At 26.6% G+C, this 16,579-nt stretch overlaps 1 protein-coding gene across 1 annotated transcript; it reads left to right on the forward strand.

Annotated features, from left to right (window-relative positions):
- The first annotated feature begins 4,704 nt into the window (after nucleotides 1-4,704).
- On the forward strand, nucleotides 4,705-6,745 carry LOC107495669 (probable WRKY transcription factor 40). Its single transcript, XM_021125442.2, has 4 exons — nucleotides 4,705-4,909; nucleotides 5,141-5,452; nucleotides 5,896-6,012; nucleotides 6,094-6,745. The coding sequence occupies exons 1-4, from the start codon at nucleotides 4,835-4,837 to the stop codon at nucleotides 6,466-6,468; spliced, it is 879 nt and encodes a 292-aa protein (XP_020981101.1). The 5' UTR covers nucleotides 4,705-4,834; the 3' UTR covers nucleotides 6,469-6,745.
- The last annotated feature ends 9,834 nt before the right edge of the window (nucleotides 6,746-16,579 follow it).

Consider the following 16,579-nt stretch of genomic DNA (forward strand, 5'->3'; position numbering starts at 1 on the left):
ACACACGAAGTGCACGTTTCAATCATAATCAAAATAATTAAACCAATCACATTATTATGACATGACAATGTATATGAAATTATGAATCACTTTCATGAAGGATTCAAAACCATGAATAGTGTGCCCGGTTCCATATGTAGCAATTAGGCCAAAGTTATAATAAGGAGTAAGGACTAAACTAAACTTGACTTGAGAGCTTAGCTTGACTTGCATAGATATTTTAATAACCGTTTATTTGTTTCAGTCACCTTTAGTTTTATCAAAATTATTAATTCATTAAATCTAGCTAAGTAGCAAAGTATTTTTTGAATTTAGCAAAGTATTTTTTGAATCAAATTCAATCAAAGCATGTACATTTTTGTATATAACACTCATGTATAACACAAAAAATTTAGTGTCCAACACAGAAATTTTTGAATAATCACATATCTAAAATATTGATATCTAACTAATAAAATACACACAATATATAAATTTTAGTATATAATATTAAAATCTTAGTGTATGGTACAGAAATTTTGATGTGTTGTATATGAATTTTTAGAAAATCACATATTTAAAACATTAACTCATGCATTCAATTAATAAAATATATTTATAGTTACTATGTGCAAATATTTTTATGCTATATCAATAAATTTTATACCATCTAACAAAAATTTCTATGCTATAGAACCCTAAAAAAATAAAAGCGATGACGTATACGTGTATTCTCTTTTTTCTTAAACTTATATTAACTTAGTTAAACTTTATTATAAAAACACTTGTATATCTGACATCTAATTAATCCTTTTTATACTCTTTTGATGATCTCAATATCTTCCAACCACACTCATTTAAAAAATAAATAAAAATTAACAGTAGTTAAATGAAATAAATTATTTTATATATTTTAAATTTTAAATTTTAAATAATAAAATATTAATTTTAAATCTTAAATTATAAATTTTAAAATAAAATTATTTAATATTGATTAATTAAAAATTAATTTTTATATTTTATTTTATTTTGTTCGTTTCTTTTCAAAACAAAACATAGACAAATCATTTTACAAAAAAATGTTTGGAACGTAACATTTTATTTTAAGATAATCAATTTAAAGTTTTAACAGTTTATTAAAATAAAATTAACTATATAACAATCTAATTCGAAAAGATTAATATAACAGTTTTATATTACAAAAATAGTCTTTGAAAACTAATTGATAAAGTCATAAATTATAATTATGACAGAGAAATTTACACACACGCACAGCATGTATGTATAAACTAATGTATCTAAATAATCCAAATACTAAATTTATTTTGAATGTACTAAAAATTTCATAACAATTCTATTCTATACTTTTTATCTGAAATTCTAGCTTATATATCTTATTCAATAGTATTTATCACGCTTAATATTTTTTTATATTAAAATCAATTACACCTTGCTTTAATCTATAAAAATGTTAAAATTGTTATAACACTGTTTCTCTTTTCACCACAAAAGTTGATTCACAATATTATCTTTAAAGTAGTATTTATTTTTAAAGATTGAAAATGAGACTCAGTATTGTATTTGGTGATAAAAAATTATTAGAACTAAAATTTTAATCTCGCAATACAAAATTTTAATCTTTTCAGTACTTTTAGGTAGCGTTTAGTGAAGAGACAGAGATAGAAAGACTGAGATTGAAAGACAGAGATTAAAATAAATTTCAGTATTTTGTTTGGTGCAAAATAAGAGACAGAAATTGAAATAAGAATAAAACTCTAATTTAATTTGTACAAAGAATAAAATTGAAATTAATTAATTGAAATGGGGGGTATTTTATGTATAAAATGTTATTAAAGTTTCAGTCTCCATCTCTAAAAATTTTAGTCTCCTGTGTCCCCACTTTTTGAAGGTACTGAAATACTAAAATTTTAGAGATAGAGAGAGAAATTTTAGTACCAATCTCAAAACAAATACTACCTTAAAAGATAGAGACACATGAAACTGAAATTTTTGAAAACAAACAAATACTAAAACTTTAATAAAATATCTTTTTAAAAAAAATACTTTTATTTAATTTTTTAAATTTTAAATTTATCTTTTAATCTTTATATTTATCTTAAATTAAATATATAATACTAAGACATAACTCATCAATATAGTATATTTTATACTAAATATAATACAAAAATTTAATTTAATCTTCATTTCTTAATATCTATCTTCTAGTCACGGTCTCTCAATTTAAGTCTTTCTTCCAAATGCAGCATCAGGGTAATCCAATTTTTTGAACTCTTGTAGTTTCCAATAGTCCAAGTTCAAGTCAAGGTCTGTGTTTTAAGTCATCAAAAATTCAAAATCTCAGTAAATTATGTAGCAATTTTTTTTTTCAATTTGCGCGTTGCAGCTTTGATTTCATGATTCATCCCCCTCTAACGAGACACACGACGCCACGAGTGTTTCTAGAGGGCACTTGAAAATTGTTTTCTTTATCATTTACTTATATTTTGGGTCCGTTTAAAAAAATTTAAAAGTAATTTTTTTGAATTTTTTATTTTTAAAAATTATTAATATCTGGTGCAATTTTTAAAATTAAATTGTAACTTTTTGAAAAGTTATTTAAGAGTTTATAGAGAAATTAAAAAAATGACTACTTCTTTCATAATACTACTATTTTTTATCACATTTTTATAAAATAAGTATTTTAGAACTAAAAATCCAAATATAAGATAACTTATTTATAAGCTACTTTTAATATAATTATTCATTGTTTAAACTATTTTTTTTTAAAAATAGTTATTTAAGTTGTTTATTCAAATTGGACCTTATGGTAACATTATTAGCAGGGAACGTTCTCATTTGTTTTTGTTTTCATAATTATTAGAGAAATACTTTTTATTTTTTTATAGAAATAAATACTTATAATTATTTCATTTTCTGAGCTATTTAGTTATGTTTTGTAAGAAAATAAGTAAATTTTTTTTGTGTTTGTGTTTCTACTTGAGAAGCAGAAGCAGGATGAAGAGATAATATAAAAAATTGTTACCATCAATTCTTACAATAATTATTTTTTCAAATTTATCCTTAAGTAATCTTATTTTTAATAAGTTAATATATTTTAATCATGTAAGAATATATATATTGATTCATAATTAATGGATCTTTTGAAATAATTATCTAATCCTAAGGTAGTAGTATAACTGCACATAAGGGCGGTACTATATTCATATTCGAGGAAATGTCCAAATTTGATTTTTGAAATTTTTACCAATCGCTAGAATAGTCTATAACTTTTGAAAATAATTAAATTGGTTATTAAATTTTTAAATTATATTTTTTTGTTCTTAATTCAACTATTGTTAATATAGTATATATTGACATAGAGTATTAAAGTGTATGTTAGTGTAATATCATCAATAATAAAGTGTCTCAAATTATTTAATTGGACTCATTTTAATCTTTTTATCAATATAAAATTAATTAATTAAAATGAGTCCAATTAATTAATTTAGAATACATATTTAATTATACTGAAATTTTAATCATGTTATTTATTGTTGAAAATATTATGTTCATAACTGAAAAATAAGATTTTTTTTATTTTTATCTTTAAAGTATGATAATTTTATGCCAAATGACCTAAAACTTTTTAAAAAATAAAAAGATAAAACTTTTGAACTTTTATCTAAATGTTTATACAAAAAAAATGTTTTGCCAAATATAAAATTTTCTACTGATAAAAAAAAGTTTTTTTTTTGTTATATGTTTGTCATTTTTTTTGTAGAGTTCATTTGTTATTTGCATATTATAAGATTATTTTTGTGAATGATATAAATTTTTAATATTATTTTGATAATTTATCGTAAAATAAAATAAAATAAAAAGATCTGTTTCAGACCTTAATTACATACAGACGTTAAGTCTATCAAGCTTGAAAATGGGAATCCGAATATTTTTTTTATATATATAAAGAGAATCTAAATGAAGACAATTATTCAAGGTGTTTAAAGGCTCAAATAAATTGAAGTACACGGTCAACAAGAAATTAAAGAAAGACAAAGAAGATGCTTAATGCTTTGGCAGTTTAGCGTTCTCCTTATAAATAAGAAAAAAAGTAGAATATATTCTTAAGTCTTACGGTGATGATCAAAGCCAATTACATAATTATATTAGTTGATAGAGAAACATCATAAATCACCATAAATCTTTTTCTAAGCCATCAAAAATTTATTAGCGCCGTGAATATTTAAAATGTAAATTTAGTTGTAATCAACTTTACGTAAAGTTAATAATTAAAAGTCATTAAATAATTTGACTGATTTAATTAAATTTTTATCTACTAATTTTATATAAAGTCGATCACGTTTGAATTTTCACGATAGAATATATATAACGGCCAATCATGTCTCCATATCCACACGTTTCTTCCCCCGTTTTAGTTTGTTTATGTCGGGTGGGAAGGTTCGTTAGGTCGACACATGTTAAAATATAATTAAATATTAATAAACTAAGATATTAAAAAGTTAAAAGGCTTAAGCAATAAGCATAATTAAATATTAATAATGACGAGAGTATGCTGACAAGAGCACAGCGAACGTTGCTGTTTCACACTAATTTCCAGCAACTTTCCTTCGCTTCCCTTCTCTTCTACAAACTTGTCACTTTCTTCGTCCTAATTAGCTTCTTTGATTCTTTCTCTATATAATTCCCTTTCTGTTGCTCTCTCACTTCACTTCAAGGTTTTAGTAATCAAACCAATTAACAACCATTACTCAGCTTAATTAATTAAGCTTGTTCGCTACATGATCCGATCCCTTTGATTTCGTAGAATACAAACAGATTCAGATCAGCAAATTAAATGGATTCAACATGCGTTGATACTTCACTCAACCTCAATCTTTCTCCTTCTCCAACTCATATGAACCCTACTGTGGTTAGTTCTTTTTTTTTTTTAATTAAAGACTTAAACAGTCCCTAGCTCAGTACTAGAACATTGGAAGGTATATTGTCAGTGAATATTCACGTGCAGTCAATTTATTATTTGAAGTTGGTAGTTGAAAACTGTTAAATAATTTAAATGATTTCTCTCTATTATTAATTGACGCACCTGAGTTTCTACCTCTAACAATTGTTATAATTACGATTGTGACCTTGTGATTTTCAGGCAGAAGTAGTTTTGGTTGAAGAGTTACATCGTTTGAGTAGTGAGAACAAGAGGCTTACGGAAACGTTGACTCACATGTGCGTTAGCTATGAAGCTTTGCAGAAGCATTTGACCAAATTGATGAACACATCATCTGATTGTTATAATCATCATCAATCGCGGAAGAGAAAAGCTGAAAGCTATGAAAATTGTAACGATGAGGAGGAGTCATTATTCATCAAAAGGCCTAATAACATTGTTCATCATCATAATAATAATAATAATAAGGTTTCCAAGGTTCTTGTGAAGACAGATGCATCTGATTCTAGCTTGGTAAATTCCTCAACAACAAGCTGTTCTTTTGTTTTTTGATAAATAATTTTATAACCGTAATAATATTTTTACTATTGAATTTTAAGGAATTAGTTAAGAGTTTAATTTTAATATATTAATAATGTAAAATATTTTACACAATTATTTACTCGTAATAATATTTTTATTATTGAAGTGTATTATAATATTATAAACGTGCAAAAAAAAGTGCAGATTCTGTGTATTGCAAGAAGAATGATGTCACGTATCCAATATGTATTTTGTGTATGTGTTACAATACGTAGAAATTAATTCTCCACCTGTAAAATTCATCCAGTTATAATTATACCAAATAATCTTATTTTTAATAAAAATATCAATATTTTTTTCATATAAAAAATAGCCTATACTAAAAAAGTTTATGTTTATTTTCAAGTAGTAAAGTTTTTGGATATTTAATGTAGTATGTGATGGATGGATATCAATGGAGGAAATATGGTCAAAAGGTGACTAGAGACAACCCTTCTCCAAGAGCGTACTTTCGTTGCTCCTTCGCCCCAAGTTGCCCAGTGAAAAAGAAGGTAAATAAATATCTAAAAGAATAATACTTTTGATTTTTCCATTTAATTTTCTCATCTTTGTTTAATTATATGGATTATTAGGTGCAAAGAAGTGTTGAAGACCCAACAATACTTGTAGCAACATATGAAGGAGAGCACAACCATGGTCGTAGCCAAACTGAAATTTCACTTGTCTCATCCCAAAGCCATTCAAGTGAAACAATAATCCCTTTAGTTTCTTCACCATCATCACGCATTATGTCATCTCCAACTACTCTTGACTTGGTCAAAAATTCAATAAGTTGCGTTGACATTGATCACAATGCTCAAAACAAGTCTTCTTCTTCTTCTTATATCCATAAGTTTTTGGTTCAAGAAATGGCCACTTCCTTGACAAGTGATCCTAACTTCACGGCAGTACTTGCCACTGCAATTTCAGGAAAAATTCTAGAACAGACGTCTCTGGAAAAATTGTGATTATATCCGGTTTTTTATTTTGTTTTTCTTTATTTAGAATTTTAGGGTAAATTAAAGGCCAAATTGAATTTGGATTATTTCAAATTAGTAATTAATGCTAGTTATTATATAATATATAAACACATACATAAAATGAGCATACAGGAGTAGAGACTTATATAGGGAAGGAAAAAAAACACTTTTTTATATATGGGGTAATGAGTCTAGGTAAAGATTCTGCACCTTTTTCTTTTAGATGGCATCTAATAAATGTCTACTCTTTTGTTAATTTTGTAAGTGTAAATTATATATATAATATGAAAAAGTAAATATTTTGGAATTTTTGCTTATTTATGGACTCGTCGGCTATATATTGATGATTATAATTATTATGGTATTCATATATAATATACTTTTAATTTGTGCTTATATATATATATACACGCAAAAATTAATTAAATATCTTTTTAAACAAAAAAACTTAACACAACAAAGTTGATCAAAAGAGAATAGAATAAAATTAAAAATAAAATTAAATAATAAATTTATTTTGTTATTTTTAATATTGTTATCAATAATAAAAGAGATTTATATTATTTTATTTTTTATGGTTCAGAAACGATCTATAAATTATTATCGCAACACCAAAAAATTCTGGTCAACCGCTATTGTTGCGCACCACACCTGTCACCGCCAAACAAAAAAGTGATGGATTTTTTAACATTTTTTTACATAAGACAAATATTATTCCTCTTATCAAGAAGTCTTAGTCAGGGGATTTGTATGGTCTGGTTCGGCCCAAAAACTTAGTCCGGCTTTGAATATATTAGGAACTAATTTGGTGTGATTTTATCGGATCTAAAATTGGAAAAGAGTCTCAAAAATAGACCCTGTTATTATTTTGGATTGGATTCGGACCATAGCTCGGGTCGTCTAAAATAGATTCGATGACCCAATTATCATACACAATTAATATTGTGTGTTATTAGTGATGGATGATGGCTATTCTTATGTGAAATTTAAGTATTGTAAACCTTAATATTTTGTATTATTAGTTATTATAAGACTATAAGTTAATGTTTTATGTTTAAAATGCATAAGATTTTAGACTAATTAATGCATAATATTGTGTTATTTTGTATTGATTTAAATATTTGGTGTTATTAGACAATATTAGTATTGATTATGGTTATGCTTTAATTTTAGAGAAGAGTTGGTTCTAGTTATATTTTTTTAAGTGAATTTTACCATGTCAAATAATGGTTAGAGTCTTGGAAATTTGGATATTTTCACATGCTAGCTTATAAGAAAGTATCAAGGTAATGTAATGTTGATGGCCCAATTTTCACCCAATTTTTACCTGATATAATCGTAATCCGAAAATGTATAAGTTTCATCGGATTTAGGATCAAATTCGAGTCTCATAAATAGACCCAGTATATATTTTGGGCCAAATTTGAGTCACATCAAACCCAATTTCACCCGAGCCATGCATACCCCTAATTTTAACCTTCTCAAATTTTCTTTAATATTCATCTTGTCAACCAAGATAAACTAAGTAAATAATTTAATGGTTGACGAAATCAAAACTCTCCAAATAGTTCTACTTAAGCTAGAATTTATTATGTTCTCCGAACAAATTTCAGCACGTAAAACATGCACAGAAAAAATACATATTTTTTTTATTAAACTTTCACATAACTTTATTTTCCTTCTAGTTACATATAATTTTGGTTGTGTTATATTTTTCATTTTTGTGTCATAATTTCAATCTTTCCTTTTCTATAACTAATTATGAATATACAGTTAAAAATAAATTATTTGCGTGCTTTTTTTATTAATTTAAATTTTTATAATAAATAATTTTATAATATGATATAAAATCTTTTTTGACTAAAAATTTAGAGTTTAATTTTTATTATCTCAAACAAAAAAATTAACATAAGACAAACAATAAGACAAAAATATTAAAAATTGAGAAAAATATAGTAAGATAATTTATAAAAATTGAGAAAACAAAAATCAAACTCTATCTCTTTTCACTATAAAAACTTTCTTATATACAGTAAGATAATCTCTCCATAAAATTTAAACAAGTAAAAAAAAAGAAGACTAATAACTTACGTCGGCCAGTATTTATATATGGCTCAAAATTGTCTTCAAAGATTTCTGCTAGAATCGGGTAGGTTAAGAGTTCACACATTCAGATTTCAGACTCCTATAATAATTTGTGTTATATTCAACAATGTATAAATGCATTTCTGGATCTCCATGGACACACACACACAGAATCTGGTCACGTACGCGTGCAAGTGGGACTCTAAAAATATTATAATAAACATAAATATAAGAGTTAAATTTAAAAATTAATTAATATACGAAATTATATTACACTTTTTAATTTTAATACGTATAAATTATTTTTTTGAAATTTACTTTAGATTCTTAAAAAAACACTCCAATCTTTTAAGAATTACAAATATAAATACATAGACTTTTTAATTTACCAAACACAAAATAAATAAAGAATTTATATTTTTGAAAAGTATAAGTGCCTCACTAGCTACTGCCAATTATTATTATTATTATTATTAAAGCCAACGATGATATAAACTATTAGGAGGAACTTTTATGTTCCATGAATAAGCTCTGTAGTTATTTCGGCTCTCATGTATCTTGGTTCATAAATTCTTTTGTCTCATGGTCCCTGGCTTCTAAAGTTCAAAGTAGTGTATGTAAACTGTGTAAAGTACATTTTATTTTCTTCAATCCTATATTGGGAATCCGATTACTCACACGTTCTGTCGGCATCTTTCTCAATCCATATAATTTGGAGATATGTTTATAACTTTTCTTCACTTTAATGTGAATAATTAAGCATGCTATTTTGGAAGAGAAAGGAAAAAGAACAAAAACAAAAAACAAAAGCTTCATTTAGGTTTAGTTTTTTAGGAAATATTAAGCTGTAAGACAACCCATCCTAATTTAGTGTAAAAAAAAAAAAAGTTTTGGGAGGGAGCTTGGCAAATCAACCCTAGCCGCCAATCTCATCGGCCGACCTCTGGTAAACTTTGAACCGGCTCTAGGCAGTCAATTTGATTTACTATTAGAAATATAATTATTCATATTGTCTTTTTTTATCCATTTAAACTGTTAGAAAAAGTGGTTTTGTGACATTTACAATTCAATTCAAAATTAATTAAATTCTAAAATCTTTTGTTTTCAAATAAGCTCTAAGGTTATAATTTATAAGTTAAATATAATAATGTTATATCTACTATTATAATTATCAGTAATATTAATGAAACAAAAAAAATAACCAAAATTTATTTTAATTTTATTTAGTATTTATTAATTATTATAATAATTAATAAATACTAAATAAAATATATTCTAACAATTTTGGCTAATTTTTTTTGTTGTCAAATATTTCTGATGATTATTCACTTAATTGAAGTATCCGCTACGGTGTTGTTCCTCCTTCAATCATAATCATGGCGTGAGTATACCATGCGCGCTGACATATGGCTTGAATAACGGTGTAAGTAATGAAGCGTAAACATTATATTCCATTCTCTTATTCATATATCAATAACAACAAAAGTAAAGTAGTTCATTCCTTTTTTTTTTCTAAGACAGATATTATTTTATTATTATAAATAAAATAAAAATATTTTTATACGGAAGTATAAAAGACAATGGATATTTTTAATTATCATCAAATGTGATTGGATAACCGTTAACTTAAAAGAAGTAAAGTAAGAGTAAAATGGAAATAACAATAATTATCAAGTGTACCTAATGTGTTTACGAACTAAATTGTTGGCCTCTTATACTATTTCAGATGCTGGGCTTACAAGCTTTTTAAAGACATTTCGATTTCTCGTCTTTCAAACGCTCCAGTACAGAGCCGCAATGAGGAGGATCTTTTGGCTACCCTCAAATTGAGCTGCTGTCCAAGATAAGGCCAGTTGAAAAAGGTCTCCTCTTTTCTCTGTCATAGGTTAGGGATTATTGAGTTTAGTCTCCAGATTATTGAAGACAGAGGATATTGGAACAAGGCATGAGAAATTAATTCATCTTTCAACATGTATCTTGGACAAATAACAAGGGTGGATGTAAATTGTCGATGGATTTGTTGTAATACCAGAAATTTTTCATAAAGACTCTTCCACAAAAAAACTTTAATCCTCGTAATTTCAATTCTCAAATGCTATTTTATATCCTGTTATTTTGGAAAAGGGTTGTTGTATTCCAATGGAAAGTGAAGTGTCGGTTCTTTTGGTGAACCACGTGAAAAGAAATGAGTTCGTGAAGGAGGTGTATAACTAAACTTTGAAGTGGATAGTCCCAAACTAAATAAAGGAAGGAAGGAGAGAGGTGGTGATATAATAAAACAAAATTAGTTAAAACATTATTGTATACTCGTTTTTTTGGAAAGTTTTATAACGAATTCAAACGAAATCAAGCATTTGAATTTCATTGCATAATAAGTGCAAAATAATTTTATATAATATAGTACAAGACATTAAAAAACATACATATAGTACAAAAAAAATTATTCTATCTATTAGAACTCTTTTAAAGCGTAGCAAAAAAATATGATAGAATTTTCTGTTCCCATGATTTTTGAGCTGTCCACACACTTTGTAAAGCTCACATATTCAATCATGACTTGTTCTTCATCATGTTTTTGAAATATGTCAAAAAAATTCATGATATTAGATATTTTTTATGGTCTAATATATTACTAGGATAAAACAATAACAAAATATGACACCCATTATAGTAAAGAATCGTGGTATAAACTACTGTAGTTTATTGCTTTTTATTTTCATTTTAAATCTCATGTAAAAATTGCAGCGGTTTAAAATTGTTGGAATTGAAAAAAATATAAAAAAATGTAACGGTTTAAAACTGCCGCAATTTTGGTTTTTAGTAGTTTTGTGGCGCCTATTTTAGTAGTTGGTAAAAATCGATGCTAAATCGCTGGATGGTACTAATACTGCAACGATTGAAAAATCGCCACAAAACCATTTTGTAGCGATTCAAAATTGCCGCAAAATTCTCTTAAAACTATTGTATCTTGCACTTTTGGCGTAGTGTATATATATCACCTTTAATTTAAAATCCGATAAATTAATCACCTCTCTAATTGTTATATAGTTTCGTCATAATAGCTAGCTTGATTATTCACCTCTCTAATTGTTGTATTCTTTCCCATACTACTTTCACATGCTAAATGTACAAATGTTTTTAGTAATTAAATCTATGTAAGTTTGCTCACTTATTAATTGACCTAACAAAAACTACCTACACCACTCTTTGGCTCGATCGTGAAAATAATGTATTTCTCTTCTTCTTTTGCTAACAATGTTGCTGCTTCTAATCTCTTTCATTAAATATATTTTATTATTAATATAAAATAATTTCTATATTTTTTTCTATTTCTCTTAAAAAATAGAGGATTTCATAAAAAAAAAATTTAAGTTGAATTGTATTTAAACATAACAAAGAAAAACAAAAAAAATAGAAATTTTGATTAAAAAATACAAAAAATATTTACAACTGTACAAATTTTTTATGAATGATAAAAAAAAATACCACGGAAATTTTAGTTAAGAATGAAATACCAAAATTTTAATTGAATAATACATTTTATATTCAATTGCGTAATTTTTTAGTTGAATAAGACAAAAGAAAAACCGATAAATTTTAGTTTAAAAACAAATATTTTAGTAAAAAAACACAGACATTTATTTTAGTTGAATAATAAATATTATAACTTGAATAACATCGGAGTTCTTTGTTTATTATTAATAAATTTCTGTATTTTATTATTATGTTTCTTTTCAAAAGATTGTACTTATCAGCATAATTTTTGTATTTAACGTCAATATTTTTTTTTGTTTTTTTTTTCCTTTATTTTTCTTTAAAAAATTATGTTTTTCTTAAAAAAATTTAAGCATTTATCATCCTAAAATTTTGTATTTCTTTTCAATAAATTTTTATTCAAAAAATTGTATTTACCTTAACAAAATACATATATTTATCACTACAAAATTTTTGTGTTTACTTTTTCTTCCTATATTTCTATTTAAAAAATTATATTTACCTTAAAAAGAACTTATCTATCATCATAAAATTTTTGTGTTTATATATCATCAATAAATTTATGTTTTTCTTTTTATTTATCTTTAAAAGGTTATGTCGTGTTTACCTTTAAAAAAAAGTCCTATATTATTATCATCCATTTTTTGTTTTTTTTTCCCTCAATGCTTTAAAAAATTTTATGACGTTCCTATTTATAATCATAAGATTTTTATATTTATCGTTAATAAATAATTTTTATTTTTTATTTCTTTCTTTTTTTTAAAAAATCGTGTTTTTCTTAAAAAAATATATATTTGCTTAGCTAGGTAACAATATATATAATCTATTGGTTATATAAAATACTTTTATATTAATAGTGTACAACAAATCAATCTCTATGATAATATGATTGTCGATAATACAAAGAATTTATGCCTAGATCAGAATTTTTAACTAAACATTTTCCCCCCGATAAACTAAACTTATTTAACTTTTACATCTTATTATAACTATATATATTCCGATTAAATGTGTGAATCCTCAAACCAATTCAACTTTATGTTAATCCATAGTGAGTCTAAATTTATAAAAAGGTGGGCATATACCTGCTACAATTTTAATGAAATCCTTCATGATAACTAATCACATGATGTTGTTTAATTGTGATGATAATTGATAATATCAATAATTAAGAGAATAGATGTTAGTCAAAGATTATGCCGTACACATTCAAAGGTCTCAACACAACATAAAAGTTTTTTTTTTTTTTTTTAATTTGCTCATGTGTACTTAAGGCTAACTAAATTGTACATATATAAAGCTGAAAAAGGCTAGGGTATGCAATTTGAACATTTCCAGTATGAATAATCAAAGTGCTTAGATATAACCTAAGCTTTTTAGCTATAATCGAAAGGGAAAATATGAGGAGTTAATGGAATATTTGTACAATGTGTACAATGGAGGTTTATGGAGTATTAGATATATAATCATTAGTCTTATCTTTTCCCATCAGCTGAAGTTCTTGGAATGAGTGGTATCATAACATGGTATTAGAGCGTTAGATTCGAAAGGTCAAGAGTTCAATTCTTAGTGAACCCCAAAATTAGTTTAAGTTTTTGGGAAAATATTTATTATCCCTAATATTCGGATGGCTATTCTAGATAGTATGAAAGATGTTCATTTTGTAAGTCAATAGTCCATTGTACACATTGTACAAATAGTCCATTGTCTCCCTAACGAGACTTTAATTAAAAAAGCGAAGTTGTGCTAAAGCCTTTTAAATTTGAAATATATATGACACTTAATAAATCATCTTAATTCTTTGGTTATAGATACATGAATACATAAATATATTATATCTTAATATAAATTGTGTATAAGCGCATATACTACTTGTTCCTTCTTAATAAGCCAGTTTGAGGTATAGCTCGTCTTATTCGGGAATTGATTTTTTCTTTGCGTAAAATAAAAGAGGTATACGTCAACTTTAAGAGAAACTGTAACAGCGGACACTTACAAAGGCACTCTGACATTCAAGTTAGTAAAAATAGAAAATAAATATAATATTATTCAGAATAAATAGAGAATCTTTTACGTAGTTAGGATTTTGTATTTATATAGTTATTATACTATAGGCAGTTACTTGATAGACCTAGTATTATAGAACTGTTGAGAATGTTAATCTGATTTTGTGATAACTGTTCCTGAACGATATTTGATCTTATACCAAAAAATCCGCTAAAAGAAAAAAATATGTACCTTTGATTTAGTACATTTTATTTATTTTATTCAAATTTTGATTTATAAGTATAAGTGGGTCGGGTTATAACTAACGGATCACAGCTTCCGTCTAAATTTGACTTGCGATATTTTTTAATAAAATAAGTTGAGCTTTCTACATATAAATTGAAATCGTATCAATAGTTGTTGTAACACCCTTACTATCAGAATGTTACGCTTCCGACTGCGTCACTTTAATAGTTCGGATATTACGACGACTCAAAAATATATTTAATACTAGGATAGGAGCTTGGCTAAAACTTAAAAACTGTATAACCCTTCAAAAGACTTTTAATTGAAAACATAAATACATACTCAAACCATATACAACACATAACAAGAATATGTATAAATATTTATATATAATATTGACTTACAAGCATTTCATAAAACAAATCATATCCCTCTTACAAAAGTGTAAAGATAAAGGCAAGGAAAAATATATCTAAAACAATACAATACATCATATAAACAAAAACGAAAATAAACTCTTTGAGACTTATTTGTTCGTATCCTGAAAAGGAAACACCTGTAGGAGAGTGAGATCATCATCCTCGTTGGTTCTCACTATAGGGTTAGGAAAATGCTATAATAAGATATGTAAAATAAACTATTTTCAGAGTACAGTGATCGTTGTTCGTCTTATGTATCTTTCTTAAAAACCAAAGGTTTACATCAAAAATTAAAAAAAAAATCCGAAATCCAATTTAAAAGAGAAATCCGTTTATTCTTCAAAATCCAAAACCTTTTGTATTAAATATGAAAAAACTAAAGACACAAACCAATCGCGGCCTCCATCCCATCACATAATCAATCACGGCCTCAGGTCTAAATAACTCAATCAACATCCAAATCTGTTGAGTTAAGAAATTAACTAAATTAATTAATGATGACAAACATTATTTTTGAGCAAAATAAATAATTAGTGTTGATTAATTATATCTACTTATTAACTAATTGTTTATTGTTGCAGGCCAAAGCAACGTTCTTCTTCCTTCTAATCAAGTCACATCAAGATTTCAGAAAAAGCAAGAAAGAGAAAGAGAAGAAAAGCTTCTTCCATAAGCCATTAACCAAAGAAGCAAGAGAGAGAGAGTTGAAGCTTGAAGCACAGAAGCTAAAACAGAAATCCCAAGCTAAATCAAGCTTAAGAAAGGTGAATCATATCATCTTGCATGCATCAGATCTTCATCCTTTCTTTCCTACTCTCTGCTCTATCCGAAAATGGCCTTGAAGGGAAATTTGTTCTCTGCCCTATTCTGCTGTGTATCTACGGTCTTAATCAAGACTTGGGGACCAAGTTGGTGTTCAAGGGTTCAGATTTGGTTGACCATTGGAAAACAAGTTCAGTTACATATTCATGGCTTTCGGTCAAGTTGGAAAAGTCAGAAGGAAAGGTTCCAATTTGATGATTGAATAGAAAAAGTGAATCTGTGGTTGGTGAAGCTCAAGGCTCAAGGTGTTGACCTTGGATGAAGAACCAAAGAACGTGCAAGAAGATAAAAGAAGAGCTTGCTGTTCATTCAAGGTAAGGAGAGAAAACCAGAGTTTGAGAAGTTGAGTTCTGTGAAGTATTCCCTGTGAAGTTCCTCTACTTGGACAATGCTCTCTATCAAAGAAGCATTCTGCCAACACTGAAGAACAAATTCAGAGGTTTGCAAAGCTGGTTTTTCACATAGCTTAGAGGTTGTTGATGAAGTCAATCTCCTTCATGTTTTTCTGATTGTAATGTACTTTTCTAAGCTTATCTTTCTGTAATTTCTTGAGAGAAAAGGCAAAGTGAGAAAGCTTAAGAAAAAGCCATGAGTGAAAAGGCTGAGAGATACACTTGAGAGAAAAGCCTAGAGTTATTTTCTGATTTCTTTAGGTTGGTTAATTGTCTTGTATCTTGCACTTGTTTGGTTTCCCTTTCTTAGTTGGGTTAGCACTAAGAGAAGATAGTTAGGTGTTAGCATAGCCAATGTCAAGTTAGGTTAGAACTTGAGTGTGAAATTGATGTCTGTAATACTGTTAACTATAGTGAAATTCTTCCATATTTGTGGAGGAGACTGGATGTAGGTTGCATAGCACAAAGCAACCGAACCAGGATATATGCTGGTGTTAGCTTTTTCTTCTCTGTCATGTTCTGTTTTCTGTTATTCATGAGACAAAAATAAATTGTCTCATAAATTTCCGCTGCTGAGTTCAAACAGAATCAGATTTGTAACTTCTACTAAAAAGGTCAAAACAGCAATTTAAAAGGAAGGCATAGATTCAACCC

Source organism: Arachis duranensis, chromosome 6 (assembly GCF_000817695.3).
Source record: "Arachis duranensis cultivar V14167 chromosome 6, aradu.V14167.gnm2.J7QH, whole genome shotgun sequence".
NCBI classification, from domain to species: Eukaryota; Viridiplantae; Streptophyta; class Magnoliopsida; order Fabales; family Fabaceae; genus Arachis; species Arachis duranensis.